The sequence below is a fragment of the Amblyomma mixtum genome, chromosome 1, assembly GCF_055824585.1.
Source record: "Amblyomma mixtum isolate Tamu chromosome 1, ASM5582458v1, whole genome shotgun sequence".
NCBI lineage: Eukaryota > Metazoa > Arthropoda > Arachnida > Ixodida > Ixodidae > Amblyomma > Amblyomma mixtum.
In genome coordinates, this window is record NC_143012.1 from 241,038,014 (window position 1) to 241,050,543 (window position 12,530).

A 12,530-nucleotide genomic window follows, 5' to 3' on the forward strand; every position below is an offset into this window, starting at 1 on the left:
GTCTCATAGGCAGTGTGTGGTGTGTAAATGCGGCCCCTGGTGTTAAGTGTGCCACTGTCTTTCTTGCCCTCCCTGCAGCTTGCGGGCATTGCGGTGGTGGTGGTGTCCGTGATGCTCCTGCTGGACAGCAGCAAGTACCTGGCCTACGAAGGGGACGGCCAGGACAGCCAGCTGTACTTCTCCATCATCTACATCCTATTGGGTGCCGGCTGCTTCATGGCCATCGTGGGCTTCTTCGGCTGCTGCGGGGCACTCAGGGAGAGCCCCTGCATGCTCTGCACGGTGGGTGTTGGCAGGGCCCCCTTCTGGTAACAATGGGTGTGTCAAAAATTGGTCACAAGGAAAGGAAGGGTGCAGTAGCTACCTTGCTCTCGGTGGACGCCTAAACCATGCTACCAGGGAAGGGATCAAGGAGGGGATGCAAGAAGGAAGAGGTGCTGTAGTGAAGGGCTCCAGATTAAATTCAACCACCTGGGCTACTTTAACGTGCCCTGACATTCATGCAGCATTGGTATCTTTTCACTTCCATTACAGTGCGGCTCATTTCTTAATTGGTCATGGAAGGCAAATGAAACTTGTTGAACAACTTGGGCTTATATCGGGGGGGTTGATGAGATAGGAGCTGAAGGAGCAGCAGGAGCCAGAATGAGCATTTCTTCAGTACGGTCCCACCTGTCTGTAGTTTGGTATTTTAAATGCTACAAAGCCATGGAGCAAGCCTTATTGTGCGTCAGGGTAAACTGCCAGTCAGCAATTAAATGCCCACCTGTGGTGTGCTTAGGAATCTTAAATGCCCCCTACCATGCTCTGGTGAAAGGTTCTTGTTGCCACTTGTGAAGATGTGCTACCATTAATTGTAAGAGTGGAGGTGAGAAAGAAGCACAGGTACGGCACACTTGTTCAGGGAGTGGAGCATTTCAACTTATGCTCCACTCATTTGGTCTTGATGGAAAAGCTGGAAAGGTCACAGTGTTCATTGCGGTGATCACTCTGTGGTCATCATTCGGAAGTGTATGGTGGAAGAGATGTCAGGGCCTAAAAAGTCTTGGTGTTATGGCGATCATTGCAGCGATCACTCTGTGATTGTTATTTGGAAGTGTATGACTCTGCAGCCTAGCTTCAGAGATCCACAATAAAAGAATAAAACTGTCTTGACTTCGTTGGCTTGCGGAAATGACTGGTGGTAGCGGTACCTGTAATTCAGTTCTTAGCATTTTCTGGCTTATTAATGCTGTTTTCAGCGAAGCTAGCCTCTTTTTCATTAGAACACGATAATCTGTCGATACTCACTTTGACCCACTATACATGCTATTTGTAACTGGAGGAGGGCCGAGTGGACTAGGGAACAAACACGGATGAAAGACATTCTGGCCAAAATCAAATGGAAGAACTGGACTTGGGCAGGGCAGAATAATCTGAAGGCACGAAAATCGATGGTCCGTAAGAGTAACAGATTGGATTGGAATAGATGGCAAGCATAGCTGGGGGTAGCAGAAAATTAAATGGGCGGATGAGATCAAGGAGCGTGTAGGTGTAACGTGGGCGCAGGTGGCACAGGACACGGTTACTTGGGGAGGTATGGGTGAGGCCTTTGTTCCGCAGTGGGCATAGTCAGGCTGATAACGATGAATATATCGATACAGGCTCACTTTGATCTGTCCCCAGTGCACCTGTAAATCTTTGTTTGATGTGTTGAGAAGCGCAAGCAGGCTTCGATTTTAACTTTTACCGTTCTTTGCAGCATGCATCACCATAATGTTTTTCGAAGCCTGTAGTAACTGCCATGATCTACGCAACTCACTTCCTTACATAAAATGTCTAAACCTTGCCAGGGCCCCCTTTGGGTGTCTAGTAAGCAGGCATGAGTGTACTGTAATGGGCACGGAAATAGTTGTTTCTATGATCAAGAGGCACCGCAAGCTTGTGAGTAGCCCCAGGCTGCTTGAAGCATTTGAAACACTCATCATGCTAGAGAGTGAGGTTTCCATTTCTGCGTATTCTCACCTCGTATACAAGGTGCAATCTGCACATGTTGTAAACCCCACATGAAATTGTTCCTCACATTCTCCAGGAAGTGAAGTGCTATGGCAGCCATTGTTGATGGGTGCATTTCACCACGTTGTATTACACACCCATGTATTAGGGTGAGGGGCTGTGAGATCGATTGTTTTGAGGCTTGCAGATTCAGGTCTTTTCCCTTTCACAGCCAATTAATGTTGAGCTCGAACAGCTTCATTTCTCTGCCCCCTGCTGCACAATTCGCGTTACTTGAGTCAGATCACTTTGAGAGTAATTGCTTTTACTGCTACTGTACTGATAGCTGTATGGGGACCTTCTCTGAAGAACGCAGCATCACTGTCACCGTCATATGTCAAAATCAACAGCACCAACAGTGCTGTCAAGGAGAGGCTGTGCCATTAAAGTTGTATAGCCAGAGTAAGCACTTTCCATACCTGGCCATTGCTGCCTTGTGATCTAAGGAGCTACACATCATAACAGTGCGACAAAATATGAAAGTGGGGAATGAGATAAAAGCTGTAGTGGTAATTTTCTTTTTCTTTTTGACTCTGGCAATGGTGGAAGGCCTAGGGATGGTGCATACTGTATGTAAAATGAGTTTTTGCTGCTAAATATTATATCCAGTGCTTCAGCAAATAGATGCTCAGTAATGCAGAGATATTGCCCTTAGTCGATGAGTCAGAAGGGGGAAAAAATCAGTTTTGTGTTGAGTGGTTTTGCTTGCTCTATTGTATATTTCCATTTGCGAAAATTGTAAGGAGCTGAGGGGAAAGCTGCGACATGCTGCCTTAGTCGCCCACTACTATGACAAAATCCAACAGCCACCATAACGAGCATTTCTTTCCATTAACTTTTCTTCTCAATACGATGACGGTAGGGCAGAGAGCATGTATGCAGTTTCACGCATGTCATGGCATAAAAAGCTAGGTGAGCTCATTAGGTGAAGTGCACATGCTAATGCCAGCACGCTGTGTGTAAATTGTTTCTGTCACAGACATATTCAGACATTTGGCAATTAGCACTTTGTCTAGCTGGTAACTAAGGGATTGGATTAGCAAAGGGTGTTGGGGTGAAGCCGAAAGTTGGGCAAGTTGGATAACGTTCATGATGTAAAAATAGCGCACAAGGAACACAAGGGACGGATAGGACGCGCTTGTCTGGGTCGTTTCCTATCCATCCCTTGTGTTCCTTGTGCGCTATTTTTACATCATGAGTGTTGGGGTGCCTTTTGAGTGCTGTATTCATGGTTTCTAATGTTTGGTGCTGTTCATTTCACTTGCAGTTCTTCATATTCCTGGTGATCATCATTGCTGCTGAAGTCACTGGTGGAATCTGGGCATGGATGCACCTGGAGAGCGTAAGTTTTTTTTGCTAGAAAATGCGTTAAACACATTTGTAGCAGTGGCCCCTATTCGTGCAGAGGCACTCAGCTATGGAGAGTGAGGTGACCTGCGTGGCCTGCTGGGAAAGCTGTCATTTTCCTTTTATGGTGGTGACTCTAGCATTGAAGGCTGCTTGTTAGATGCCAGTAACCAACAAGAAACTAACCAGTCAGTGATCAATGACTGTCGGGCTCCATTGTCATGTTCCAGAGTCTGGAAAGCAGTTGTTAAGAGTGGAAGAGTCAGCGTCATAGCCGTACAGGTGCTATAGGTTCAAGCTAGTTTGTGTACCGGAGCACAACAGAGATGAATTCACACCGTATAAACACATGTTGCACACACATTAGTGTTGTGTAGAGAGACGGAGAGGGGCGGGGGATAAAAGAAGGGTAGTGAGGTGAGTGGGTTCAAGCTATTGTCTTGCTGCACTATGCATGGGGGACAGGGGAGAAGGTACAAAGGAAAGGGTGAAGAGAGAGCAGAGTTGGTGTTGTGTGATTTCTCCAGTGCCCTTGCTCTCATATGAGAAACCTCTTTCCAGCTGGCAAGGACCCATGCACACAGTAGCATCCATGTGTCCCATCTGAACGCAGAAGTGAACAGCCTCGTATCGGTTGTGGCATGAAACAGCAAAGGAGAAAACTGGCATACACTCTTTTGGGATGTACTCCAAGAGTTTACTGGTAGTTATCGTTGCTGTTACAGTAGAAAAAAGGACTATGTACCAGAAAAATAAAAAAGCACCCAAATCTGTAGTTGCTATATGGGCACAACAATGCGCAGCAACTGGTTGGGTGAATTTAAGGGGGGGGGGGGGATGATCCCTGCCTTAAGTGAGAAATTTTGTGCAAGAAAAACATGCTGAACGCCAGTTTTTGGTTAAAAAAGAATTCCAAGTGGGTTTTGAACCTGCAGGGAGACGGATAGTTTGCCTCAGTTGACCACTAAGCTGTCGCTGCCAGGCTGCGGGTGGTACACCTCGTGAAGTATTTGTATGTGCAAACTGCGTCCATGTGCTTGGAAGCAGTGGTGCCACAGCCAGTTGGTGGGGTTGGATGACTCAGGAGACAGTAAGTGCATTCGAACATGGAATGCCAACTAGAGCTGTGCACGGGCCGCAAATTTCAGCCCGCGCCCGGCCCGAGCCCTACACTACTGACGGAGGCCCGGCCCGGCCCGACACTGAAGAAACCTAAGCCCGCCCGGACCCGGCCCGAGTTAAGGCCCGGCCCGGGCCCGGCCCGACCTGCAATACTGAAATTGAAGTGACGATGACACAGAAAGAGATAATTTAAAGGGATGCTGAAAGGTTTCCCAAGAAAATTGAGTGAAGAGATGCACTTTACAGTTTTCCACCCTCGGAATTCGAATTTCTCATCGAAATTAGGCAGAGGAAAGCGTAAACCTATTTTATTTTGGCGAAAAGTGCAGCAGCAGCCTCGGGCCAGCTCGCGCGCCTCGTTGCCGCCTGTGATTGGTTGGGCGCCTCGTGACGTCAACACTGGCGTCGGCTCGGTGAGCCCGGCTTGGCCGCCGCCGATGTAGCACATGAAGCGCGTCGCGCGGTGGTTCGGGCTGTTGGTTTGATGCTTATATCACAATGGAACACATCGAAGATTACCAGGAGGATCTTGTCGTCATCCCCTACATGTGCGAACCAATCGCAAAGAGCAAACCGCTCCAAGGAAGCAAAGATGCTGGCGCAAGCGGCGCTTTTGGCTTGAACGAAAGCGAAGTGTCAGCATCTCCACGTGTTGGAAGTGTTCTTTCTTAAGCATACTTTTCTAGCGAAACTTCATTCAGAGATACAATAAATTCATTTTGAAGCGAGCAAATGTTGTATAGCACTGCTCCACGAAATTTTCCTAATGCAATGTAAGCGGGATGCGATCGTCGGCACTGTTGTCTTGCCGCTTGTCGGTGCTGCCGTAAATCTGCTTGTAATCCACACAGACCACTGACATGCGCAAGAAGTTATCAGGCTCTTTTTGCAGGCAAATTTTATGCTGGCATCGCTTCACGGTCGCTGCGTGCCGGCTCGGTTCATAACACACGCGTAAAACAGAAGTTCGCGGCGCTTTGCGGCAGAATTCGTCGAGGTGACAAACGTGCGCCTTCCGTTCTGCGTGCCAAGATGGTATCTGGCAGTAAATTAAAATCCTTGTTTAGGCGAGTTGCTTCATACTGCAAGCCCTTGTAGGAATATCTCCATCCGTTTGCGGCCGCCTTTATCGTGCTGTTCTCAGATCAAGCGACAAGTGATTTTTTTCATTAACTCGATGGCCTCGGGCTGCAACCCAGCAGGCCGAATCGCAAGGCTGGCTGTAGCACACGTGGCGCACAATTATATATTATTATTAATGTATGAAGCCATGCTGCACTCGGCAATTTTTTACGACTACATGTGTTATGATAAATGTATTCCTGCCAGAACACTTTACTGGTATTGGCTGCATTAGAACTTGAACAGACTTGTCAGCACTTTTACAAAAGTTCAGTGCAGGATCCTCAGCAGCATCTGCCAGTGGCATTCGACTTGTTGCACAGTCCTGATTTGTATTGCTGTTTGGTGTGCATTCTTGACTGTCTGGTGTGCAGCCTCCAGGTGTGATGTCATTTTCCATGCACTCTTGATTTGCACTATCGTCTGGTGTGCAGTCTTGATCTTGCAGCAGTTCGGCAAGAACCTGAAAGGCATAAGCCATATGATGTTATTGTTGCAAACAGAACAAAAGTGTGCTTCAGTATGAGTAAAATCTTCTGGTTCATTTCTTAAACCATTTTGTTGATTGGCGAGCTCCGTGCAAAGTGAGGTCATTTATTATATACCAGGTGTTTCTTTAGAAGGTCCAAAATTTATTTTATAAAATGGGTAACTAACCTTGTATTAATTTTATCCCTGGGGCTATATTGGGGGATATGGAAGACACCAGTAATAGGCAGAAGGCTTCCATTAGCTCACTAAACTGCATATCTTAATTAAATTTTTATTTTCATATTATGTTGTATTTGTAGATTTGGAGCACCTCCTGCAAATACTATAGCCAAGCAAAAAATATCTCTTTAAAAACTTACACCCTGGCAGGCAACTTCACGCGCTAACACAGCGCCTGCGGTGCGTCCGACGTAGATTGCTGAAAAAAAAAAGTCTACGCTTTGGGGCCGGACTGCAAGCGTCATGACTGCGCACATTGGGCGCTGACGAGGCGGCTATCAGCCAGGCCCCAGGCGAAACAAAATTGAAAATGAACCGCCGCGCGCCCGTATACCAGAAACATCTGCAAAGAGTTTTCTCGGCGCTCCGAGCACGAAGAAAAATGAGCCGCGTATTACTCCCTATGTTCTCGCCACTGAGGGCTACGCATGAATCCTTGAATATGTGAGCTCCAACATAATTGAGTAAAGAGGCTGCATATAACGTCTTTTCACATGCTCGCATACCGAACGAAGTTCTCTTCTCACGCGCGGTGCGCAGTCTCCGGTTGTGAGGCGCACTTCGCGTCGCTCCAGCTCTTGCAGTATTAGTAGCAGTTTAAGATTTTTATTCAGCCAAAAAATTTAGGGCCGAGCTCTGATATGAGTAATGCTGTACGAGATGCATGATGCATGCCTGCAAGCATAAAAGCCAAGGACTTATTTTGTAAGCTGCAGTTTGCTGCCGTCCTGATGTTCTTATTCCAGCGCCGTTCATCTCTCTACTACCAAAAGTCTTGCATCCAAGAAATAACGCGCCATACACTACACAGAACACCGGTTTGAGCAGTCAAATTATCATAGAGTTAATACAAAAATTCTTACCTCGAGCTTCCTCCTTTTCGCGAAAGCTGGCCTCGATGCCGGTGACGAGCTCCTGTGCGCGGAGACAGACTGTATTGCGCCGGGTTTCAGTCGAGCTGACTTTGTTGACAGGCCCAATGAACGCATTATCGACTGGCTCTGGTTATAGTCTTCATCACGAAAGTGGTCAGAGCATAGCACTGTAGTCGTTGAGGGCTTGAAATCCCTTCGCTTCACAGCAGCGACCCACCTCGCGGAAAGCTTCTTATTTTGCGGGAAATAATGAGACCACATCTTCGCGGCCGCTGGTGTTAGTGCAGCCGAAGGCTGCGCAGAACGCCGGCATGATGGTTCACCGCTTCACTCGATGCTGCACACGTTTCTGTACGTCATCACAAACATAAAAACGCACAAATAAAGAAACACACGGCAGCTCGAAGCAGCTTATGATGGCACGCACGCAGAAACAAGCACGGTCGTGGAGACTGCGAGGCGACGGAACACCAACGTTTACGTCACCACCCCACGGTTTCCGGTTTCGGCTCGCATCGTCAGTGTCATCAGCAGCGCTCGGCGGACAGCGGGGGGCGGAGCTACCGCGCAATTTTATACGGCGATTACGTCGCTCTTAAGTGATTAATCTGCAAAAAAATTTCACCCGCATGATTTTTAAGGTTCCCACATCCATACGTGAGCATCTTAATGAATTCGAAAATCTCTTCAGCTTCCCTTTAAGGAAAACCAGTTTATTTCAATGTTTTTAAAATGCTTGGCTCTCATGGTGTAGATTAAAATTAGTGAGTATATGCAAACACGGCGCATGTAGAGAGTTATCGCTCCAAGTTATTATGTAAAAACAACAAATCGTCCATTGATGACGGCTTGAGGCAAGTGCGGCGCTCCTGCACAATGAACCCGGCAGCGCTGAATGTGGAGGTTAGTTTCGAACCTCAGTAGGGCGGCGTGAGCCACGCAGGAGCAATCGCGATCGCGAAGCCCGGCCGGCCCGTCCGAGACAAATATACCGTGGCCCGAGCCCGGCCCGGGCCCGGGTGAACAGACGTCCGCAAGGCCCGAGCCCGTGCACAGCTCTAATGCCAACTGGGTTTGATGCCAGAGCAGAGAAGCGCTTGACCACTCAGCGACTGTAGCATTGTGTGGCTGCCTGTGATCCCAAGAAGGGGCAGATGAGCACTGTCCTTAACACCAGGACCACATCGACTGAGTATGGCTGGCAGCACCTATGCCTCGTCCTAGAATGTGTGACAATCCCCATCGGAAGAGTTGATCTTTGAGGGAGCTCCCACAGCTATTGCAGTTCAACATCCTATGTAGCACAAAGAGGGTTGGCAATTTTTTTTTTTTTCGCTGTAATTTATGTTTGTAATTGGTTTGTAAAAGAAGGCAAGTATAACAGGGCACGACAGCAAGTTAGGTGGGCGGATGAGATTAAGAAGTTTGCAGGGTTCAGGTGGCTGCAACTGGCGAAGGACAGGGTTAATTGGAGAGACATGGGACGGGCCTTTGCCCTGCAGCGGGCATAGTCAGGCTGATGATCATGATGTAGCCTAAGCATTAGTGCTTTCAGGTGCCAGTTTTGTTCGCGAATGAGGCAATACTGCTCTCGTTTCACATATCTGTGTCTTGTTACCTTTTCAGTTTGAAAAAGCGGTGAAGGGTCAGGTGGAGCACATGATCCACAAGGACTACAACGTGTCCGAAGTGATCACAAAGACCATCGACACCATGCAACGCGATGTGAGTCTGCTGTTTGCATTTTTTTTTTCTTTTGACCATTTGCATCATTGAAGTGTGCTTGTAGTTCTGTGTTCAGCATCAAGTCCCTTACCGAGGCTTTGTTGTCTGGATTTTTTTTTTTTTTTTCATTTCATTGGTCACCTGACTGGAGCATGTTCTGATGTGCATTTTGTAAATTTTTTGCTGTTGCCTTTATTGGGAAGACATTGCAGTTGCCTCAGGGCAGCAGAGATGGTAGTGAAATTTGCATTTTGGACATGTCTCAATGCTCTTGCATGCTGCTCGTGCCAAAATAATGAAAAACCCATTTTTATAGCTGCAAATGTATGCTGCTCAAGACGCACAAGTAAAGGTATTTTTCTTGTTTAGTTGCACAATTTTATTCAGGCACATTCCTCGCTGCATTGATTGTGGTGGTGTGTTGTGCCCTGCCTTCTGTCGTGTGTTCCTGAATTCTGTGCTTGGAGAATGCGCTTACCCCACCTCGTCTCATACTTTGCATCACACCTGCCATTGCCTCGAGATGTTCCCTGTTCTTGAAATGTAGTCATCAAAATCTAAAAAAAACCACAAAAATGATATATGGAAATGGTGACAGGAACACCTTACCTGCATTCTGCTTCTTTTTGTCTTATTTTATGCCCATTTTAACTGTTGCAATGGCATGCTTTATGAAACCAGGCCTTGCATCCTTCATTTCTGTGTTTCTGCCTAATGCAGTGAACGAACACATAAAACTGCAGTCAGCTTCACAGTAAAAACTGTGAGACCTGTTTGTACCTTGCAAACCAAGGGTCTGAGAAGTAGAGTAGAAAATATGTCCCGTGAAGTGGGAATTCAGCACATTAACCAATGACACTGGATCCAATGTTCCAATGCAGCAAGCTCCCTTTGCCCCGTAATGCTAGGCTATCTATGATCTCCTCGAGTGAAACCAGGTGGCTTCTCGGCTACCCACTTGAAAATGCATTTCGCATCTGCATGTGCTTTGTGTGAACTAGTGTATATTTTTGTACTGGTATCCTCCACATATTCTTCCTGCTCGTCACTCTGTAGGCGCCGGCAGAAGAAAGTAGAGCATGTGAGCAGCAGCTGAGCTGCATACCGGCGCCTTCTAGCTGGGCCAGAAGGAAACATAATCGTGGTTGCACGTCCCCATCACAGTGCATGCCTTGATTTTGCCAGTATGGTTGATATGGCACATTTTTTATGCCAGCAGTTTTTATGCCCTAATGGTGCTTGTTGCAATGGCACTTCGCTCACATCTATGTGTACCAGCTCTTCAGGCTGCAGTGAACGGATGTTTTTGTACCCATCAAGAGCAGGATTCGGCATAGAGAGAAAGAACTTCATTGCAACGCAGTGACGTTGGGGGGGATTGGATGGCAGTGGGGCATGAGAAAGGTGAATGTTCCAGATTAACATAGCGTTCAGCTAGCAACTGTGACATTCAGCGGAGGGATAGAGATGGCATATGAAAGAAAAAAGGAAATAACTTTTTCTATTCATTTAACGTGTGAAAACCATTCGGTATCTCACTGCAGCTTCAGCCTGGAGTTTACTATTCATTTTGTGCTCTTTTACTTTGGTTTGGTTCTCAAAGCCACTTGGGCTATGAGGGATGCCATAGTGGAGGGCTCCAGATAATATTGGCCACCTGGGGTTTTAACGTGCACTGATATCACATAATACACAGATCTCTAGCATTTTGCCTCCATCGAAATGAAACCACAGCGGCTGGGACCGAGCCCGCATGTTTTTGTGTCAGCAGCTGAGCATCATACGCCACTGAGCCACCGTGGCAGCTCTTGTTCTTTTGCCCACACCTTAGGCAGTTGCATTTTGTAACTGGGCAGAAGCAGCGCCCTTGAGCCTTCTTATGGGGCAGCTTGCCATGTGTCTTGGAACACACTAAAGATAAAGAGAGAAAGTCCATGTTTAATCTCGGGGGCAACTACAAATTTTGCATGGTGTACATCACGCCACAGGCACATTAAGAGCTGCCTTACACGAAAATGGTGTGAAGTGGCACAGCAAAATGACACCAATGTCCTTGCCATTCAAAAATGTGCTGCTCCTTCTGTGTCAACCAATTGAAGGCGGGGGGCCGTGCAAACGTCATCAACAGTAGGCGATCTGCATGCACTTTTTTGCAAATGCACCTTTGTTTCTGGCCTGGCCATACTTTCCATAGCTGTGTGTATGTGCACACATGCGTACATACGCCAGTCCTGTTTTCAGCAGTGTATGTTGGTTTTCTAGGCGTCCTTATGTCTTGCTGAAAAGAAGTGCAGCAGTGAGCCACAGCTGTTGAGACGTACATCTGCTGAGTAAATCTGTAACTGTTGGCGTTGCAGGTTCTCAGTTTTCTTTGTGAGCACAAGTTCATCAACTCTCAGAGACATTGGCCTGCCTGAGTTGTCGCAGCCACTTCCTGACAGCGTGCTTATTCGAACGTTTCATTCTTTCAGCTGCGTTGCTGTGGGGTGAATGGTCCCCAGGACTGGGCCCAGGCCCGGATTAACCAGAAAACAAAGCAGGGATCCCTGGAGCCGTTCGTGGAGGCCGGCATCCAGGCCATTGGTGTCTACGATGTGCCAAGCTCCTGCTGCGTTGAAGAGGGGACGGCGTCCTGCGAAGGCAAGCGCCGTTTTGGTGGAGGCGGCAAACTGTTTGAAGGCCTGAATACACAGGTAGGTGCTGTGCCCTCCAGTTCCTTGCAGCTCTTTTCTTTATTGGTGTTGTTTGTCAGCTTGCTTGCTGCCAGTTTACTGTTTCTGAGTTGGGAAATGGCTTGAGTAAAGGTTGTAGTGCAAACATGCACAAAAGTGGAGAGACTGTGTGAATGGCGGTGGTTGTAGGTTTTGCATGGAAAGAGCAGCGCCTGCTTGGAAGCGATGCGGGTGAGCACATATTAGGTAGGGCACTCTGGGCATATTAAGGCGAAAGCCTGTAATGGCTCATACTGTCGTCCGTTAGCAGAGGGTGTCATACCTTTGGCAGCGTTAAACTCTGTTAACTCGGGAACTAAGAAAGATAGAAGAAAATAAATGGTTGCTTCAGATAGAGGAGGAAAAAATGAACCTAGAAGCCAGGTGTGATGACTGTAGAGAAATTAGTTAATTAATTATAGGCAGAAATGTCAAAACTGCATCAAAATAGCACGGACGTCGATATAGCCATGGTATGACGTCACATCGACCGGTAGCCGTCACGGCATAGTGAAAATTGTCACAGAATGGTTGGGAAAACGTCTGATTTGTGTCAAATTAGATGGAAAAATGTGTAATTAAGCGTAATTAGCACTTAAGATCCCCGAAAGATGTATAAATTGGGTATCGATATAGCCACGGGAATGGTGTGACGTCACATTCACCGGAAGTCGTCTCGGCATAGGGTCCTCAGCTTTCGCCTCTCAACACCTTAGTTGCCAAAGTGTCCTCGCAATTTCTTTTGACTGCAGGTGTGCATCGGGCAGTGCTGACATGCACATCTGCCACCAGCTGTGCTTTCTCGGTAAACCATACGTGATGATGTGATGGAAAGGAAGAGCTTTATAAGTATGCATGCTGTTGTGCGGTTCATCAGCTAGGT

General features: G+C 47.3%; 1 protein-coding gene across 2 annotated transcripts in view; it reads left to right on the forward strand.

The window, feature by feature from the left end:
* Positions 1 to 12,530, forward strand: part of LOC149371330 (CD9 antigen-like) — a 103,806-nt gene that overhangs the window by 87,290 nt on the left and 3,986 nt on the right. For both annotated transcript variants that reach the window (XM_089565305.1, XM_089565304.1), the window contains exons 2-5: positions 79 to 282; positions 3,302 to 3,376; positions 8,838 to 8,936; positions 11,408 to 11,629. In XM_089565305.1, the coding sequence (XP_089421431.1) occupies positions 79 to 282; positions 3,302 to 3,376; positions 8,838 to 8,936; positions 11,408 to 11,629 (600 nt within the window). The remainder of the gene's footprint in view (positions 1 to 78; positions 283 to 3,301; positions 3,377 to 8,837; positions 8,937 to 11,407; positions 11,630 to 12,530) is intronic.